At 40.8% G+C, this 21596-nt stretch overlaps 1 protein-coding gene across 6 annotated transcripts; it reads left to right on the plus strand.

Moving 5' to 3' along the window:
- Positions 1-3680: 3680 nt before the first annotated feature.
- fancc (FA complementation group C) lies at positions 3681-21431 on the plus strand. Of its 6 annotated transcripts, none has more exons than XM_029829289.1 (15): positions 3681-3844; positions 5564-5784; positions 7608-7695; positions 8095-8189; positions 11827-11931; positions 12022-12086; positions 12218-12397; positions 12532-12688; positions 14973-15028; positions 15145-15244; positions 15996-16071; positions 17270-17384; positions 18954-19128; positions 19939-20157; positions 20242-21431. In XM_029829289.1, the coding sequence occupies exons 2-15, from the start codon at positions 5587-5589 to the stop codon at positions 20410-20412; spliced, it is 1800 nt and encodes a 599-aa protein (XP_029685149.1). In that variant the 5' UTR covers positions 3681-3844; positions 5564-5586; the 3' UTR covers positions 20413-21431. The 6 variants fall into 6 exon arrangements, with proteins under 6 accessions (XP_029685149.1, XP_029685148.1, XP_029685152.1 ...); XM_029829288.1 differs by having other exon boundaries at positions 5580-5784; XM_029829292.1 differs by having other exon boundaries at positions 5580-5784; positions 16029-16071.
- The last annotated feature ends 165 nt before the right edge of the window (positions 21432-21596 follow it).

A 21596-nucleotide genomic window follows, 5' to 3' on the forward strand; every position in this document is an offset into this window, starting at 1 on the left:
ACCCATCAAACCTTTAACGGTCAATAATTCATCTCATTGAGTCCGCTTTAAGCTACACTCATGTACCGTACTTTATTTTAGAGAGGTTAAGTACTACAAACTAATTTCAAAACACTTAGATGGATTTAATAATTCTATGGTCTAAGTGTATAACCACCGATGAACCAATAAAGTGGAGGATCTGGGTCCACTGGGGTGGAAGTCGTTTAGGTTTTAGTGCAGGAAGTGTACTAAAGTGCAATGATCATGGACAGAGGGGCAAATAGATGGATGTGTGTATGTTCAATGCTCCCCCTCAATTTACCTGCAATGCATTGGACTAGAAAAAGCAGGTGTGTGAATGTGTGTCTGGGTAGGGCTTGTGATTGTCATGCCTGCGTCATGACATCAATGGACGCACGCCTCTTATGGATCAATCCAGAGGGGAGGAGGGGTGGCTGTTAATACAGTTACTTCTGATTCAGCAGTTAATCAGCCGACTGAACAGCTGTAACTGTGTCACACTTGCGGATCGAAACGTTCATTACGATTTTGTGCCTCCACATTTAGTCAATCCTGAACAGACAGCAAGACAGTAATTACCAATGAACACTACTAGCAGCCTATCTTCCATGCAATTGTTAATAAAAGGTCTAATATCAAGTTATATAATTGATGTAGCAGCTGGAGTTTTATTGGCACTGGCTTTCCCACTGATTGTTAAACATCTGTAATCAGAGGCTGCGGCAGATTAGTCTGTGGAATGCATGAGCACACAAACAGAAAGCACGTGAATCTTTGATTACCTGCATATGGCAAAAAAAGAAAGATAGGTAAATTTCTAAGCCAATCCTGTGACCGGTGTGAGTCTGTTTGTCTGTTTTTTGGTCTGTACATCCCAGTTATTTGGTATTTTTTTATTTTTGGGATGTGCTTCTGTTTCACATTGGTCACAGAAACTTTCACTCCCTCAGAGCCAATCCCCAACTTCCTCTTTAGGCAGTAAAGATGCGTTCTTAAAAATGCCTGAAATCACCATAAAAGGGGCATCCAGTGAATAAAAATGGTTGTCAATGAGAAAAAACAGGGTGCCGTAAAACCCTCACTCATACATATCTATATTTACATCTCGGTGTAAAAAAGTGGGGTTCTATAAGGTAAGACGGTTCCTCTAAGGCAGGATTTGACACACAGCTTTTGTGACTGCTCACACAGACGTTATACAGCAATTGAGGCAGGGAAGGTCCTCATTTCCTTTTAAGGCTTCCATGTGTTGCATTTCTATTTTGCAACTTAAAAAGTGGTTTCTGTCATCCTGATTAAATGTGAAGGCCCAGCAGAACTCAAGGAGGGGGAGGGGGGGAACATATAGAACCTTAAGCAGACAAAATGCAATTCTGTAATCAACATTTGGCTGTTGGAACCACCCAGTTGAATGTGAATTGATGCCAGTACAGTAGTTCAAAATAAGACATATTCAACATGGCAAGTATGGAAATAGCTAAAAAAATATATAGATTTGCATGTCATTATTATAACATTTATTAGGTACAATAATTAGGGTCGTGGTGTGTCATTGTGTAGAGGTAGAATCTGGTGACATCCACTTAACACAGCAGTTTGACAAGACATATATATTTTTAAGTATTTGTTTTATTTCATGAATGACTTATTTTCAGTTAAAGAATGTATGACAGAGCTGGCTGGAATAAAGCATTTCTGGAACAATGGACGAAAACTTAAGTTACAGTAGAGGAAGATAATCAATCATAACTTCCCCATATAGACATACATACAGTATATGTGAGTAATGACCCAGCTATCTCCATTTCTATTTTTTCCCCTGTGACATTTGATAGTATAAGCAGGAAGAACTACCTTTCTCAGTCAATTATTCTGACTTTTGAACCATTTTAACAATTTCTGCTTTACTATTAGTAACTTTTCACATGTGGAAGTAAGGAAGTTATACCAACATTTAACTAGCACGACAATAGTTTCTCATGTCTCATTTCATACACACACATGCACACAGAGCAATATCTGTGTGTGGCGAACAAGACAGACATCAGGTCACATAAGTGCCACAGTGGCAGAGCTATAATAGCATTGGTGCTGACCTGAACTGGTAATAGGATTGGTCTGGATCGGGAATAACTAATTTGTCAGCAGCTGTGCAGCTCCTGGTTTTTGAGAGGCTGGGATAAAGTCCAAAGCCCGATACCCAAGTGCTGCTCCCAGCTCCATCTCTGCCTGCCAAACCACAAGGTTGAAAACCCTTAAAAATGAACGAATAATCAAACACTTTATGTCTTTTCCAAAGTCCATTTATTCCTGTTGTTTCTTTTATTATTTCTTTTGAATTATGAATGTCAAACCACTTTTTCATTTCTCTCAGTTAAACTAATTTAATACAGAATTTTGTGCCTTGCAATTAATGTTGTTGCTGTGTTTAAATCTTTAATCTCAATGTTACCTTTGCCAAACTGGCAGTCTCAATTTCTGGCTCCAATATTGGGCTTCTGCCCAAGCATGAAAGCACACACACACACACCCACACACACACACACACACACACGCACACACACACACACACACACACACACACACACACACACATGCACGCACCCCCCCCCCCCCCCACACACACACACACACACACATACAAGTCGTTGCCCTACTGCGTGACAAACTATCTTCTGTCTTTGTAATAATCACAGTGTAGCAATGCACTAAAAATGCCTGCGGTTTTAACTACATTTCTCCGAGGATCCATATGTGTGCCTATGCAAGCATAGCCACACACGGAGCCAAGATAACGCACGCACACACACACACACACACACACACACACACGCACACACACACATGGACATGCATAGAACGCAAAAACATCACTCTGTGGGTTTCTACTTTGGGCATCAGAATCCACTTTTTGAAGATTATGTGGTGGTTTTTCCTTCCTTAAATCCCATTTTTTGTTCCAAACCTCATTTGCTGATGGTTTTACTAGACAGACAGGCATACAGGCAGGCAGGCATGCAGGCAGGCAGGCATGCAGGCAGGCAGACAGGCAGGTAGGCGGGCAGGCGGTCAAGCGGGCAAGCGGGGAAACAGGCAGGCAGGCTACCATTTATTTTTTATTAAGTTATACAGAAAACCCTTAATGCTCATTTCAGTCTCTTCATTGTGCTTACACACTGAGCCTTGAATGACCTTCATGTTGGTTGATAACATTTAGGGTGGATCTGGTGGCTAACATGGACCAGCACCTTATTATTACAATTGTTGCCGTCATCAGATACATTCTTTGTGTGTTTTGTCATCACTCGTAAAGGACTTTATTTCTACTGAAAGGAAAGTATTTCCGTAATGTTTAAAGAGAAGAAAAATGTTATTTTCTAATGAATTATTAAAGCAATGGGGCAAAATGTACAAACAATAGTATCTTGTATTATTTTGCATAACTTTCACGGCCATTTAATAATATAGTTCTACTGTGATTATTTTACTTTTGTTTCATTTTTTTTTTGTTTTCTCCCCTTCAATTTTGGGACATACCCCAGTTGAATAGTTATTGGTTACCTTTGCTCTTTTTATATCCTGGTAGTTTATCTAAGTAAGCGTTTTACAAGCCGGAGACTCTATTTCCCAGCAGGCATTGCAGGGGGAGGAGCATGTGGTTCTGTTTCTGTCAGCCAATGACGGTCCTCCTTACTCGGAGAGCTCCGAGAAGAGGGAACTTTGTTTTATAGGCATGTTGGGGTAAAAATCGTGTGCAAGGTTTAAGACAATTTCATTTGATTCGCAAAAATGAAGTCTACTCCATGAAGGATTCGAATTATTGACTGCAAGTCTTATATATGTAAGTCCACATTCGAAGCTGTCATTAGCAGACATGTATATGAAGATTAGCGATTAGCACGCTATCCAGCTAATTTATGAATTAAAGTTAATGGGAAATGAAGGTGTGAACCCCGTGTGTTCATAAAGTCGAGACTATTTTGATTAACTATTTGATCAAGTGCTGCATTTACGGGTGATTTTGTGTACTTTAAGTACGTGTAACCGTTTTCACGGTATGTCACATTTGTAAATCGGAGGAAATACTGGCATCGTGTGGCGTGACGTGGTGTTTGCAACATAGGTTCGCGTAAGGAGGCAATTAGGCACATTCCGAGTCTTTACACTGACATTCATTGGTCTTTGTTTTAAATTATTTAATTACCAGCACTTGGCTCAGTTGATGTGCTCTGATTCAAGAATCCCGAATCTAAATCATTTTATGTTCTTTGGTTTTGTGTTTTGTTGACGTAAACATCCAACGCGATATAATTGAGTTCTTCATCCTGTTAGAGTAAAATCAGATGTGAAAAGCATTTAAGTGAAGATAAAGAAAGTACATGATTAACATTATTCAGATGCTCAGTCCATTCTCGGCTCTGCAACCAGTATGCAGAACATGTGTTCATTTCTTTTTGTTCTGCAAGTCTAAATTACGTTATTGAGATAGGATTTTTAGTTTGTCGAGCTAAATTGTAGTTATCAATACTGTACGTTTGCACAACATCGTCCAGGCATCATTCACTTTAATCCGCAGTAATTTAATTCAAAGTCTTTTTAGAATAAGCAAGAGTAAACATGTAGCAAGTGATGTTTAACTGATTTGATTTTGCAGAAATAATGTCAACAACCTCATAATTGGTACAGCAAATTCAACATACCCAAAATCCACAACCTTAGTTTCATAAATGTTCAGAGATAATATTTGACCAGTCAAATTTCATTCCTGCTCCAGCAACAGAGCTGCTGTTGACTGGCTGGCTTGTATGACATGTTTTTATTAAAACATTTATTTAACTAAAGGATTGACACACAGCTATATTTGATAGAGATTAAGGATCAGGTGTTTGTATTTAGCTTGTGGTTTGGTTTCACCTAAATTCTATTGATAACCGAGCAACCAGCAAAGCTCGGTAAGTCATTTGTTCCTAATTTAACTGTTTTGTTTTTTTTCCATTCTGAAAATGAGCATTTTTTAAATTCACATCAGCAAGACATGGGGGCTTTCCAGCAGAGATGATGGCAAGACATTAAACAAATCGTATGCAGCAAGGTGATCATAAAACCCTGCCGTGTCTCGCACAGACCTTCTCATTACAGCGCAGCACACATGCGCTCACCATTCTCAGGTTCACAGACACAACACTTACACACCCACAGTGCTGTGACCCCCCACATGTTTTCCCCCATCATAAAATCACATACGCTCTGTTTGTGTGGGAGAAAGACCTAGATTAGCTAGATCGTTGTTGTAACAGGACCTATTTCCTAAATCATCCTGTCGTGCAGTTCTTGCCTCTGCTGACTTGTGTGATGATATGAGCAACATTTGTTTTTGCAGATTTATGTCCATTTGTAATTCACTTAAATATTTACACATGCAGCTAATGTTTCTGAATATCTATTGTACAACTGCTAGTTTACACTGCGTTCTTGCTTGAAATTGTGCTGAGTAGAAGTTAAAACTGTGTTACGAAGCAATAATCAAAGAGTTGTCTTTAACTTTTCCCCACTTTTCAAGATATTTTGTCATCCAGCAGCAGGATGTTTCCGTTGCAGCAACAGCCCCATATGGAAGACTCTGCAGATCCTCTGGTAACGGTCCAGGAGATGCAGTTTTGGCTGGACAAAGCAGTAGCTTGGGGACAGGCTCAAACTGTTGAAACTCAGAGGGACACGTGCCAGCACTTGAGCAGACTGAGGGATTTTACCCAGCAACTCCTCAAACACATCAACAGTATGGTGAGCTATCATGAAAATAGATTTATGTGTTTAACAAATTGGGATGGATTCAGTTACAATGCTTAATGAAGTTCATTTACACTAAATGAGGAAGGTCAGACAGCCTTTTGATGTGAAAGCCCGCAGGTCTGTCACACTCACGCTCTTATCCCGACCACGGCGTGAACAGAGTCCAGCGCTTGTAGGCTCCCGCTAACAGAGGCTGCTCTGTGCTTTGCAGGAGCTGTGTATGTCTGGCTGGCAGTTCTGCAGTGTTGAGTTAGTCAGGCAATAGCCGCAGTGGGACCCGCAGCGCTAACCTAATGTATCCCGATATCAGTTCCAGCAAATTTGGTAACCTTGCAGACGACAGCAGGGGAGCACAACTGTGATTTCAGTGTATTTTTTCCCTCCCAGCTCGTAACTTCTTCATTTACACCTTAACACTTTCTGTTTTGCTGCTTGCTTTTGACAAATTTTCGCAGGTCTTTTTCATACGCTGTCTCACCGAAGAAATCTGTTTTGACACGAATGTGAATTTTAATTGGTGACATTTACAGACTTTTTACAGACCCCAGTACTTCCCAGTTAACATAACATCTTGATACACAATAGTGCCAGGAACATTCACTGGCTGTTCTTTTTTTTAATCTCTACATCTTCTGAACTATTCCCTGGAGGATTATCGACCAATACAATCAAGTCAAAATAGCTTTCTTTGGGTTAGAATTCAATTAAATAGCTTCATACTGTTACTAAAAGAACAGTGGATGCCCGGATTCATAGCCATCTTTATTCATATGCGTTAAGTTTATTGAGACATTTTACTATTCCTGTGTTTTTAAACTTGCAATACAACGGTAACATTCCTCCAACTTTGTTTGGTAAACCTGAACAGATTAGTTTGACTATATTCTGCAATGCATGATTTCAATTGTGTCCTTTTTGACTGATCTACCTGGAATTAGCATTTATTTATCTTAACTTACTGTATCATTGGGTGATTCATTGCTCTGCTTTGTGTGTGTGTGTGTCTGTACTATGTGTGTATTGTTTTTTGTGTGTGGGACATTCAGCCAAACTCTACTTGATCTGTTACTGTGCTGCTTCCCATTATTGTGATCTCATTCATAAAAGAGTCAGTCTGACTGTTATAGTTGTCTTAAAGACTTCCCTTAGTCCACAAATGTTACTCTGTGCCTAAGAGTTGTGTATAAAGTGTTGCAATATCACTTCCACAATATCCTCCTTTGTATAACTCCTGCAAAAACCTTAAGTTTTAGCTTTCCTTTTAAAATCAATATCTAAGAATGATTATAAAATATCCTTTGAAACTGCTTGGAGCTGGAATATGTCAGTTTCTCTGCTGAGCTCCAAGGTGTAACGCATTATAGCCTGAGTGTGAGATTAATAGAAAGATTACACATACGCATATGTGGACTTGCTTGTAAAGATAATACGTCACCCCTCATCTATTTTCTGTAGGTATTTTTCAGCTTGTAAAAGGGTGTTCTTTATGTTGTATTCCAACAGAGTGAGAGGTATGATGTAATGGAAATAAAGGTGTATTATCTAGTCTCTTTTTATTCCTACAGATGCAATCCATATTTTTCAAATGAAAATTAAATCAGACAGACAGAAAACATTTCTAGGGTGTCCCTGACGTGACATGAAAGAAAAAAAGATAACAAAACAGTGCAAACCTGCTATACAAACAGAAATACTATATAAATAAGACTATTTGCAATGATAGAATGTTCTTTTTTATGGCCTTGCCTCCTGCCTGCTCCTAACTCAAAGATCCTGAAGGCCGCATCTGTGCTTGTCTCTGTTCTCTCCCCAAGGCTTCCACAACAGAAACCATGAAGAGGCTGCCCCTCATAGGCCAGTTTCTGGGTCGATTGTGCTGGATCCCCTCTGTCACCGCCGATGGTGAGTGTGTGCTTGGTACTAGACGGTTCATATGCTTGAGATTAAAGACTGGTGACACCTATACTTTGCTGAAAATGTGTTTATAGTCTAGTAAAACTTGTAATCCTGCGTGGTCCCCACCCATTTTTCCTTTGGCCCCGACAGAGCGTTTCCATTGCAAATAGTGATGCAAAAGACAGTGTATGACAGTACTTACATTTTGTGTGTCTGCAATGGCCTAATTCATCTTTTTGCATCCCAATAATGGACCCTCAGGCAAGCGTAGCTGTTGAAAGGTACCAGGTACCAAAATGTTGCTATAGGAAAAAGCAGTTCCAGAAGGTTCCATTTTAAAAGTGGAATATCGAGAAAGTTGTTCTCATTTAGGCTGCTGTGATAATTGCTGCTTTTTGTCTGCAGCTTCTAGCAGGAGCCTGTTGCTGCAGTGTCTGTGGGGTCTGTTCTCAGAGCACCCAGGCAGCGCTGTGGAAAGAAAAGCAAACCAATGGATACGGGTATGGCTTAGATTATTAAATATTTCTGTTCACTTGCTACATTTTCAATAGTGTTTTTTTTTATTCTTTATATAGAGGAGTTCAAAAAAAGTACGGATTTGGTTTTGCTGCCAGTGTCTCCTTAGACGCCAGCTTAATTAAAGTACCGGTATGATGTGCTGGGCGGTTGGAGTTTGAGTGGTTATGAAGTACAAAGAGTAATGGTCTGTAATTAAGATTTGGCTTAATGAATACTATTAAACTTTGAACGCAGAGCCCCAGCAGCAAGTAGTTGCACTGAATTTTAAAAAAATAAATCCATATTTCCACAGATTTGTATTGATTTATAGGTTATATGTTCATTTATACATACAGAACATGTTATGTGCTGTCTTCTACAGATACTTTACGACAATAGTGTATGTTTATAATGCTTATTTTGATATGCACGTTTAAGCCACAAAGGTGTAAAACGGAACAAAACAAAATCAAAGATCCGAACTTTCTAATAAAACGCCGAGCTTCTCTGAGATAATCTTTGAATTTGTGAGATGGTCTTTAATCCACAGGAGGGAATGTATGAGTGGCTGTGAGCTCTTCCATTATTTTAAATAGAGTTCTAAATGTGAATAGAAAGTACAGTATGTCATCATAAAGAATTCTAATGTATAAAGGCCAAGGCATGATTAAGCATATGTATCTACTGTATCGCCAACATATGCAAGCACTGGCCACTAAAGGCTGTTTCTGGACTGAAGATTCATCGGAAGTGTTTACACACCACCCATAAAGGGTTAAATTTAATGCAAAACTTTATGAGCTGAATTTGTTCAGTCAGTACAAACATGTGTGAGCTTCTCCACATTCTGCCGCCTCCTTCTCTAAAGAAGATTTTACTTTCCCCAAATAATAAAAACACTTCACCACAGCTCAAACCATCTGGACGGGGTTTGAGCTGTGGTGGATGGTTCTAAAATTGATGAAAATGTGTCTCTGTCTCCTCTAGTCTGTCTTGTGTTGAACTATAAGTCCTGGAATGCAGAATGCAGCCTGTTTTCTGTTAGTTTTGTCTGAACTTGCGCCCAAACATTTGTTTTCTTGTTTCTTGTTGCCTCTATAATATAATGCTACAAGAAAATAAAGAACACAAAATCATCACAATGTAACTCAAACTGGATATAAACCTTTCCAGTTATGAAGCAGTAATGATGTGACCAGCAGGACCATTTCCCTCCCCTAATCATTTCTGGTGTGATTTAGGTTTCCACAGATTGCTCTTAAATATTTTTTCATTGTCAAAAAATTACACTAGAATTAGATTTTACTAGTATGTTTCATTTATGGAGATCTGAGGCGTGTTCCTGTTATTTTTTTTGCAGTGTATAATGGTGGTCTGATGTATGGTCCTGTGTTCGTGTTATTGCTGCTTTACCCTGGGTATCCACACCCACGTTTTTGTAGTGATCTAATATGTAGCACTCTTCTTGTTTTTCTTTCATCTTCCCTTTACCCCTCCTCTGTTCTCCACATCTGATTGTCGGATCTAACGAATCCAGGGAACAACCACAAAGCTGCTGGACTGTCAGATAGTCATTAGATCCAACAGTCTGTTTCTCTCTGTTCCGTGTTAGAAACGCGACCACACAGTGCTGCAGCAACATGTCCTGCTCTTTGGTGCGATGATAGAAGCAAAGCATGAGAATTCAGCGTTAAAGGGGGAGAATGATGGACAGATTGATGCTGAATGTTTGAAGTGTAACTGAATCAAGGCGACCACAGCCCGCCCCAGAGAATCTGGAAAGTTTATAGTTTCCAGACATGTTTTGGGATTTTTGCTTGCATCCTTTTTAGATTTATTAGATGATTTTGTTGAAATTATAGATGATTCAGCCTTTTTTTATCTTTCTATTGGGCCATGTTAGCTCTGCACGCTAGTTCCTAGCGAGCCTGCATGCTAGGTTCCAGTCGCTACCATTCCTACTTCACTCTAGTTCTGCATCTCTGAACTAGCTAAAAAAAGCCTTCAGATCAAAAACATAACCTGAGTAGTTGGTGTTTCTATGTCCTGTGTTCTGAAATACATAAACCTGTGATGGGAGTCAGGCTTATTACAATACACAAACTTCTACAATGTCATATTTCAGCTAAACAATTTCTCCAATGCATTCTTATATGTAGATATGTAGGACCAGTGTTTTTAATTATATAGCAGACTTAATAATTTCTTGTTTTCCTGCACTTCATTTTCCTTTTTTCTCTTGTTTTGACCATCTGAGGCTATACTTCACTCTGTCATTGGTTTTGCAAGAGCTTAATCATGGGTTTGTAATTGTTAACAGGCAGGCAACAAAACCAGCCAAAGTCTTTGCTTTTTGCATTTTTCTACATCCTCTGTTTTAATTTTAGTTTTATAGAGGGTTCACTTTTATGGCAGTAGCATATCCAAGCCCCCAAAGCCAGTGTGGTTACTGTTTTTTTTTCCCGTAAGAGACATTTTGAGTTATTTGCCATCCTTCTTTTCCATTTTCCCTTTGTTGAGTTCCACTGCAGACCAATATAACCTTTTTATCTCCGCTCCAAATGCAGCCGTAGCCATGGGTTCCAGTCGCTACCATTCCTTCTAACCATATCTTTCCTCTTCTGTCCCCCAGCCTTACTCTGTCTCCGTACCATGAACGGGATGTGTGATCGGTTTTGTATGCGTGTGGGGTTTGAGGGCGCTCAGATGGTAGTAATTGGGGTACTTTTGTGAGTCTACGTGGAGGGTAAGCATCTCGGTGTGCTGTAGAGCCTGGCCAAAGAAACCACACAGCTCCACCATCACCACTACGGCCCCCTTCTCTCCTTCTCTTGTTGTTTTATTGATCTATTTCTCTCTTCATCTCCTTTTAATCTACAATTTAGAAAGGGTGCCTCCGTGCTGTCTCTTTGGTGCGGATGGTTCTGAGTTCTGGCTCATTGAAGTTGTAAAACCAGATGTTCCATGAGGATGTGAGGCCTTTGCTGTTTCTGTTGGATCACTATTTCCAGCTTGTAACAGCACAAGTACTCATTGTGGTGAAACCGGGCAGAATCAATCCATAATTCAAAATAATACGTTTTCATCGCACATCTGGGTGAATACCAATAAGCACTGTTTGTGCAAACCGTTCAATTATTAATCGTTAAGTTTTGACATTGACGTTTAATATGAAATAACTCTTCCCCACCTGTTTTTTTTGTCCTTGACAGTGTAAGCCATTTTATATAAGAAATTCAAAATATTTAGCTTCTTTTAACACATAAAAAGGTTAAGAGTTCTGATATTTGTGTCTGTATTATCTTGTAGGGCTTTCACAGCTGAGGATCACAACAAAAGATTGTTAATTGGGTTTTTAAGAGGACCCCTTCTGAAACCCCCCCTGGATAACAGAGGCCCCTTATGACTTAACTATGTTCATTTAGTTGCTCATATGCCCTCCATACATTCTCTCCCGCTGGAATGCCTTTTATATATTCATGTGGTTCCCAGAGTGTAGCAGCAGCAGAGACGACTTGTATCCCAGTAACTGATTAGCCTCTATTGCATCTCGGTGTTTGTGTTAAAGTCTCGTCGGCTGTTATGGATGCAGTGCATACAGGCCTAATCCGTTTGTGTTGCCTTCGTGTGCTCCTACAGACGGTGTTGTGTCAGCTGGTAACTGAAGAAGATGCTAAAGTGGAGCCATTAATAAGGCAAATGGGTGTGGCACCTAAAGATTACCATTTGGGGGTCCTGAGGAAGGTATTGATCCCAAATTACTGCCTGCATTAAAACATAAGAGATACAATCATGTGTGTCAAAACCTGCATGTTTACTCTCTTTGTATTGCAGAGACTGGCACTGTTGCAACAAACCTTTGAAAAGAACTGCAATTGTTTGGCTGACAAAAATCAAAGGTATTAAGAAAATAATCTATATGTTAACACAGCTGTAGGATGAGGTTTTTGTTGCATGCATCTAAAAAGCATTTTTAATATAGATTTCTAATTAGCATGTATGTATAATATTTTGGTGATCAAATTACTAGTTTATCATTTTGCAGGTGTCCACATGATGATTCTCTGGCCGTATCTGAGTCCTGCATCCCGCTGGTCACATGTCAGGAAGCTGCTCCTCTCATTAATACACTCCTACAGCGACCAGCATCCTGCATCAGCGCAGCACTCAGCGAGGACTTCCTGGATGCTCTTAACTCCGCCCACTCCAGGTACAGCGTGGCACATGACTGCTGAGATCATTTAACCTTTTGACATGAGATTACTAACAACTTTTACTTTATATTCAGGCACAGACTTCAATCATGTCCCATGGGATGGGAATATAAATAATGTGTATTTGCAGACAAAGCTTGTTACTGGAGGAGCAGGGCATCATTTCTCTCTGGTATCATAACCTGCCGAGTCTGGAGGAGGCGGTGCTCAGGCTGCTAGAATCTGTTCTCGCCAACAACGAGTCCTCGCCACAGAAACTAGAGCAGCTACTGGAACAGGCACTGCTGGTGGGTCATTTTGATCGCAGTACGACCTCAAATGTCCAGAGACTGTCCCGGGTTCATTATTTGAGCATTTATTCATCTACTTTGTGACGGAGTGTCACATCAGTGCTCCGTGCGTGCCGACTTTCTTTGTAAATTACGAAACTCGACATGTTGAATGTAAATCTTGTCCGTTTGTTGAGGTAATGTTTTCGTATACACGGTTCTTACACGCGTTTCCGTACTTATTCGGTGGGCTTTTATTTGTTCCCGACTCTTTCACACCATTTGGCTTTGCTCCTCGTGTATCTCACATCATTTGGCTCACCCCACTCTCCATCGCACATCATTTGGCTTCCAGGGTACTGGGGCTATGTGTAACTGGGTGACTATTTAACTACGATATTTGTTGTGGCACTCACTCTGTCATCCCTACATCTGGTCTAACACATTTATGCAGAGAAAACTAGTTTCTCCACAAGAATGAGCAAACAACGGCAGTTATTTTTGTAATTGTGCGCATTGTGATTCCATGTATAGTATTTTAAAACCCACTGGAAGAACAAACAGTGTAACCCATTCACTATTAAGAAAATACATTAAAGAAAACCAAAAGCAGATATTTAATCTTTCCGAATCTAGTGGCCATCCGAAGAAAAGTGACATCTTCAACCCTTTAATGCACCCATAGCCATATGCCTTTACTCTACACAATTTCTTCTTTATAACGTTAAAATGAATCCCATCCTTCCGACCTGTTTCCAGTTGCTTTGCTCTTCGGAACCACGATATCTACCTTAGTCCGGTCCTAAAGTTTATCGTACTTTTGTCTTCCAGAAGTGATGGTCCACTTGATGCTTGAACGCTATTGCTATATATTTTTATGAGTTCATCACCTCCCCTCACATTTAATACCAGCTAAAAGAAGTTGAAAAACCAGCTAATTTTTAAAAAAAATGTACGTGTGCTAGCAATTATTGATTGTTTCTGCTTCTCGTCAAAGGTCTGCTTGTTTATTCCCACAATCACCTGGCTTGCACACGTGCACATGCATGCATAAAACCATGACAGACATGCCTGAGGTCACCATGCTTTGTTTATGATATTGCTATCTGGTATAGCGTGTCTGTTGAGGGGAAGGTGGGAGGCATTCATTTCAGGCTTCGCTTGGCCTTCAGCTTGTTTGGATATCAGATGTGCTTTTCAAACACATTTATGTGAGGAGGTCCGCTTGCGCATATGTGCATATATGAGAGGCGAAAGGCCCAATGCTAGATTTCTCTCCTCCAGAAATGGGAAACAAGAAATTAGGACCACATTCCTCATTTCGTCTTGCCCCCCTCATGAAGATCTGACAATAAACATTCACTTCCTGGTATTTTTTTTGCCAAAAACAGGATGTTTGTTGTGTGCTGTAATTGACCTTGCTGTGTAAGTGTAAGTGGTAAGGTATGAAGAAAGGCGCTCAAAGAACCCCTCATCTGTTTTCATTAGGGTAGAAATGACATTTTTCACACACACATACGGACCATGGTGACGGAGAAAAAAGGATAATGTCCCACAGTATTGATGGAATTGAACAAGTACAACTTGTTATGTTAGATTTATTTCCGACAATGGAAAAATGTTTTAAAAAATGCGGTTACTGGTAGGCTTTTGTTTAGGAACATTGTATTAACAGGATATTAAGAATAAATTGGGCTGTTTATGACATTTCCATTTTATTTCAAACAATAGATTTCAGGTAATTCCCATATGGTTTTAACATTCATTTTTATTATGTTCACAAAAATGGATGTTAAAATGATTACATGAATGAAAGGTTATGTTGCATAGCTGATTGTAGAGCCTAATGCAGCCTTTTAAAAACTATTACACATCAGCATTAAAGTCTGCATGGTAGACAACATGTGGTCCTCTTTTAGTGAACCATGTGTCCCCATATAAAAGTGTGGGAGGGTCAGACGTGAATAATTAGGGACTACAAGAAATAAACATGTAGAGAGGAGCAGTCTTGAGCAGTGCAGCTGTTAAAGGTTTGTGTTGGGGGGTCAAAATGGTAAATCTAAAACACATGAAAAGTGTATATTTGGCTGCTATAAGTTTGTGTGTGTATGCGTGTGTGTGTGTGAGAAAGAGAGAGAGAGTGAGCAAGTGGTTGATGAAGATTGAGATCAGGAAACAAGTACTGTAGCTAGACCAGCAGTGACACCTAGTGGTTAGTAACGGGTTACCGCTTATGCTATTTTGGTAAACTCGTTGGTGAATTGACCTTTTACACCTTTTGACATTTTGTTTTGTGTTTCAGCCTAAAGCCTGTGCTCAGCACTGCTCCATGTTTTTGGTTGTTAATGACATCTTCAGGTGAGCGCTGCTGTTCTATCATTTTCTGTGCACTTATCCAAAAGTACAGTTTTTGTAGATTCACTCAGTGTGCGTGTGTGTGTGTGTGTGTGTGTGTGTGCGTGCACCTGCCACAGGTCTTTCCTCAAACAAGCTGAAAGGGCAGAATCTGTTCATTGTCTCATTCACACATTTACCAGATGTTTCCTCAGGGAACTGGCCTTAGTGCCGCATCAGGTAGGTCTTGATTTCTTACAATAAGCCATCACCAATTATGGAATGTATCATAAAATAATATAATCTACACACCTCTTTTAATGTGCTGCTTTAATTTTTCCTACTGATGATCTCAGTACCACAGGACAGAACAGCTGTGCAATTACTCTGCTCCCTCGTCACAGCCTGTGGATAAAAAAAAAGCTGTTTCCTTTTGTTGCAAGCTGACACTCACACTGACATGATGAATACTAATTTTCTCTTTGCAGGCCTCATTTTAGGCATTCTCCATGTCATTATCACTTCATTCCCAGCCAGGAGCTAACTGCACTTGGCTTTTTCACCTCTTTATCTCAGCTCACAGCAGTTGGCACGCATGTTATTGTCTGTTTTGGAATCAAATACCTCTAATTTGGCAAAATGCACAGTTTTTTTTTTTTTTGCATGTCTTCCTTCATAGGGTCTACGTGTTTTTGTGAATTTCGTGATTTATTTGGCGCACACATTAGGAGAATATCAGTTTTTAACTTGTAACCACTAGATGGCAGTGTTGCAGAATATATTTCAGTAGACAGTTTTAATGGCTGTTGTCACGCAGGACTACACGCTATCTATTACATGCTACATTAAATTTTAGTACCCACTGTAATGCTATTACTCTGCCCCCACATTTATAATAGCATTTTCTTCATGCTTTTAGAACATTGTGATCCATGACTTGAAGCTAGGAGTGTTACATTTAGGAAGTTCGGTAAAAATTGTCTCATTTCAGAACAGTGTACCTTTGAAAGCCTTGTTCCCACAGTCACCCCAGAGTCTGCTGATGCCTCTCTTGACCCTGCCTTCAGGTCAGTGTGTGTGTGTGTGTGTGAAGGAGTTTCTGTGCATTTCGTGCTGTCACAAAGCACAAAACCCAGCATTGAGGGGAAAGAATTTCCTCCAGGTATTCTTTAACATTATGTCAACATGCTTTTCCTGCTGCAGACTGAATGGATGATTTGTGTCTTTGGTGTTCTCATCAATTATAGTTAATGTTTTTCGATGCCCAATATAAAACCGGACGTCTTGTGCAACCAAGGTATATTATTAGAAACACTCTATTAACTATCGAACTAAGTAAATCCTACATGCGGATGTATGGGAAACATTACTGTTGAAGAGTTACCCTGGAGGTCAGTGCGGGGACACAGTGGAACAGCGCTTATCACTGTGCCCAGACTCGACTGCAGACAGGAATGATTTACATGAATGGAGATGTTTGAAGACACACTTGAACCATTGCAGAACGTTGTGTGAATTGTTGCAATGTTGGTGCGCTCAAAGGCATTTTTGTTTTCATCACTGTATATGATGTGTTGTTAAAATCTGCTTTGAAGGCAAATCTGGGTCAGGATATGAAGCATTTGAAATCTTGCATTTGTTCCACATGAAGTGTCAGGTACCGTAGTTTGGAACACTACCTTCGCACTATCTTTTAGGACAGAACCCAAATTGGACCAGTTTGGATAATAAACTCCCCAATTTGTAGTAATTAATCCAGTTTTGCTTGGAAAACAGTCCTCTGTCAGGAATATTTGCTTCATTTAGAACATAGCGGTACCCTATGAAGCCATTTTGTGTGTTAATGTAGTCTGACATTTAGTGAAATGCGTGTTGTGAGAAAACAATCTTGGAGGCTAATTATCATAGAAACTGAAGAAACCTAACGTGCAGTGGACCATAAATAATACAGTGCAACCGCCAATCGTGTAAAAACTCAATTGGTGTCTTTAAGAGTTCCAAAAATGTGTAAAATGAACTTGAAAGGAGGCTTTATGGTGTAATGATACTCCCTGGTTCAGGCAGGTCTGTGAATACCTGCTGCTTTTTTGTGTTCTTGTAATCAAAATTGCAATATATCTTTATAGCTTTTTTACTTTTTTGGATGGAAAAACAGCAAGATTTCTTCTCTTGAATTCCTTGTTTATCATAACTGCCATGCTGTTAATGTGATGTGTAAGGTACCTGCTCCAAACAGTCACTTTATAACTGAATCTGTCGCTGCAGAGATGCATCAGGAGGCGTGGAGACATCACCTGAAGTGGCTCAGTGATTCATTAAAGAGATTGACAGAGGAGGAAGAGGAGGATGACAGAGACGGGAGCAGAAGCAGCTGCTTAAAGTGAGAATGGCTTGCTGAGCGAACGTGTTAATGTGTGGATGCTTCTATCAGCATAATGCCTGAGTGGTGATGTATCCAGAGTGGGGGTGCTTTGTCAGACATTTCCTACCTGCATCCCTGCAGAGAGGTCCTGGTGCACCTCATTGCTCCTCTAAGAGCTCATTAAAAGCTATTAGCTGAGGAAGGAGAAAAGTGCTGCGAAAACAAAGGAAAGCCCAGCAAGAATGAGTCAGAAAAATTCAAAAAAAAAAAAGAATGGAGAGGAAGTAGACTGTGGAAGAGGACAAATTAGCATGACCATTAGATTCAGAGAAAGAGGTTTGGAGATCTGGTCAAATAGCTGCTGATGTCCCACTGGTGGAGATGGTTGACTTGATACCATCCAGCTGTGGTCTTTAACGGGGCCCATTATCCCCACTACTGCTCCATGCAAAAGCCCCCCAAAACATTCCTCCAAGCCCAGTGGTGGAAACGTTGGCTGTCGCGTCGCTGCGGGTAAACCCAGCAGCCTCCATTTGCATTTGAGAGGCCCGTGGAAAAGTGGGGAATCGGGGAAAGAGCTCTAATGATGGCATTAGCGAAATGTGAGGAAGAGATCTCTATCTGCTGCCTAACTGCAGGTCACTGGCTCGTTGTTTTGGATCTCTTCTGTTCCACTTATCAGCATGTTGATGCCATGTTTGCCAAGAAACAGCTGAATATGGAAAAGAAGTCTAAGAAATAAAGTCGTAGCAGGTGTTGAATGACTAATATCTCAGCTGTATTCAGATTTTCCATTTTGCTGTCTCACTTAATGCGATTTCCCATCCCACCCTCATTTCTGCCGGACCTCCTCCCAGTATTTCACTCCAGGACTGAATAAATAGAGTGAAGTAGTCTAAATGCAAATAGACACGGATTATTAAGCCACGTCATTTTATGGAACATTTAGAGGCTTAGTTTAAGTCTTAATTTATACTGCGGAAGTTAACAATTGTTTCCGTTTGTTGCTTTATTTATGATGAGATGAGTGCGGTGCAGCAAACGACAAGGTTCACTCACATGATTCAGATCTATGTAAAGCTGATCTTCTTGGGTTGATCCAGCGCTGCTGCAGCCAATGGGGTGAGACTAATCTCACTGCCAAAACACTCTCCAGCATTTCATGGGCAAACACTCGTCATTTCACTCTTTCTAAATGAATTAAATGCTGTTTTATGACGGAGGCCTTTTTTTCCCTAAATCATTTGGAAAGGCTGTAGTGGAGAATGAGAAATTAATGCATTATGTGACTGGTACCATGGAAAATCCGAAGCTGGAACGGGGTTCAATGTGGGGCGATCGAAGTACCGAAACCATACAAATGATCTAGTTCTTCAAGCTTGTAGAGGTGTCAGTTGGGAGTATATATAATCCCAGCTCATAGTCTTCTCCACATAGCATAGACATTTGATTAAATGATGTGTGTGGGGGGCAGGATGTGCTTCTCCAACGGTGGGCTTTAGCCCTGCAAGGGTCTGAAACCCAGAAGAGCCTTTGCTGGCTCCTTGTCCTTTTTCTACTATTCTTACATGGTCTCCTGTCCTCTAGGAGCCACCACAGGGTGTTTGAAGCCTGGTTCCTGCTGGTTCAGTGTGTCCACTGGGTACAGCTGACTGCCCAGTTACTGGTGACCTCAGAAACCCAGGACTGCGGACCCCTCTTGTGGCTGTTCACCTTCTATTACCACCCGACCAACAGAGGGCATCACAGAGCATCACAACTGGTCAGATGAACATTTTAAATTTTGGGCTCTTGGTATGAATAATAGTCTTGAAGATACACCCCAAATATCTCGGTAACTACTTGCTGCATTGTTTTAAAATTTCCATAGATTTTCTGGGTCCCCGGAGGATAAATGGCTAAAAAAAAAATCCCACACAAGGTCACCCTGCCTTCCTAAACAAAACAAGCTCAGATTACAAGCACATCCTGCTCTATTAAGAGTTCAATCTCACTGCTTTCTTAATGTTATTATGATGTCCCATAAGCCCCAGTGGCACTAATAACATTGTACTGTACTTAAAAACGTCCTCATTGTAGCAGGCGATGGGAGCATTGTTGTCAGTCGTCAATCGTCCAGCTTCGTTCTGAGGTTTTGTTTTATTTGAACATCATGAAAGTACGCTGGAAGGTGGGTTGTCATTTGAAGCCTCAGAACAAATAGAGAAAAAGCAGAATAACACATTAAGGTTTGAATTATTAACGAGCACTTTCTGAAGGGGAGAGAATGAGACGGCAGCGTGGTGAGAGAGATGGGAGTGGTGCAGGGTGAAAAGGGTGATGTCGTATTGATTTTTCCCAGCGAGCGTCTCGCCGGCCGATCTGAGTTTTCATCTCACCGTCTCCCACTCGTCCGCCTCCTCCCGTAAACCCCGTCATCGCCTCCCCCACCGTGCACTCGCGTTACACCAGCTTGTGTTCTACATTTGTGGATTACAAGCGTGTCTTTTTTTTTTAATACTCGCAGGAAATAAAACTATCGCTGTCACTCCGGTGCGGTCTGTGAATTAACCGCCGCCTCGTGTGTTTCCAGGGTCACGCCAAAGAAGCATTGGACCACCTACGCGCCCTGTTTTCGCCCTTAAATCCTCCTCTGCCTGTTGGCTCTTTGCAGTCCGTGATGACTCTGCTGTCACCAGCACAACAGCAGCAGCAACAGTCATTATCAACATTACTGATCATCAACCTCTTGGTCAACTTTGCCGTTTTCTCCCGGCAGTCACTGATTGGATCAGCAGAGGTTTTACAGATGGTGAGGAAATCATCTTTTACGTGATTGAATGGCTAGAAACATTCATGAAAGATTAATGGTGTGTGTGTGTGTGTGTGTTTTCAGGTGGTGGACCAGTCTGGGCTTCTTAACGAAGCAGCCCGCGTTCTCGTCTCACTCGAGCTTTCACTAAACCGAGGACGCCACTTATCAAGTGACGCTAACAGAGTCCAACTGAGGGTCCAGAAGCTGCAACACACGCTGACCCACATGAATGTCCCAGAGCAACACTGCTGAGGACAGACGCACAGGCCAGTGAACAGGTGGGAGCGCACACCCTCGCGCACACCCTCGCGCACAGACGCCGATCATCCACACAGCACCGAGGCAGAACGGCAGGAAGGGTGGTGCTGAAGATGTGATGTCACTCAAATCTCTCTGCTCTGTATTTACTGTTCATTTAAGTGCTGAACATGTGACAGGTGTTTCAGAGAATGGAAGAAACTCCCACACGCTCCTGATTGTCGCTCTGCTGACACATTTATTAAATAATTTCAGTCTCGAGCCCCATTCGCACGTGCAGCCCTTTCCAAAAATGTTCCAGTATTTTTCCCTGGGGGGGGTGCATCAGAGCCACAGCAGATTCTGTTGGAAATGCGAACTGGCAACTCAAGATCTCGTAAAGTTGTGTGGAATTTAGTGGAAAGGGTCGTGTTGAAAATGAAACCAGAGCATCACTTGGAAGACGCACTTAGCCTCATTCTCACGTGCTGGTCTTCAAAAGGATTTGGAGTCTTTCAGCGCCGTTTTTAATATGTTTATTATCTTTAAAGTTTAAATTAAGAACAGGACCGTACAGGTGGAATTGGCACGTTACAGACATCAACTTGGGTGTAAACAGATTTGTGATGCGGATCTTCTGGAATAGAGCTGCATGTGTGAATAAATTGAGAGCCGCTAGGAACCCTGGGAATTATTGAGAACTAAAGGAGGACCGTCATCCTGTAGCAACGGCACCAAAAATGCATTCATCTAAACAAATATTGCCTGGTTTTTCTCTGCCAAGATCAATTTTTACTGATCCATCTGTAATTTATGCTATGAAATATCTGTTGTGACCATTTACGGTCATTTGTGGACATGTTTACGTATTACAAGATGGAATGGATACTTATTGAAGAAAGGAATCAACATGTCAAGGCTGTGTAAAGATTTGGAAGGTATGGAACTGTATTGAGATTTGTGTGCCTGGTTGATGACGTACAAAATTGTGTCAAGTTTTCTGATTGCATAAAAAAGCTCAGCTTAGATACAGTGAATGTGGAGTCTAATTAATGTTTTTGCTGCTTGTATATTTATGTTAAGCCCTTACAGAAAACAATGTTTCCATTTTTGATGATTTCATTTCTTTTTTTTCCCCTGACACCTTGAATATATGTCAAACTTGCTCTGATTTTTATTTTCTCCTTTAAATCACACAA

This window comes from Takifugu rubripes, chromosome 21, assembly GCF_901000725.2.
Source record: "Takifugu rubripes chromosome 21, fTakRub1.2, whole genome shotgun sequence".
Classification (NCBI taxonomy): domain Eukaryota; kingdom Metazoa; phylum Chordata; class Actinopteri; order Tetraodontiformes; family Tetraodontidae; genus Takifugu; species Takifugu rubripes.

Excerpts from the sequence above, each read along its gene's own strand:
- fancc (XM_029829289.1), top strand. The coding sequence starts at position 5,587 with ATGTTTCCGTTGCAGCAACAGCCCCATATGGAAGACTCTGCAGATCCT. Across the intron at positions 7,696-8,094 it reads CCCCTCTGTCACCGCCGATG|CTTCTAGCAGGAGCCTGTTG; the intron begins GTGAGTGTGTGC and ends TTTTGTCTGCAG. Across the intron at positions 8,190-11,826 it reads AAGCAAACCAATGGATACGG|ACGGTGTTGTGTCAGCTGGT; the intron begins GTATGGCTTAGA and ends GTGCTCCTACAG.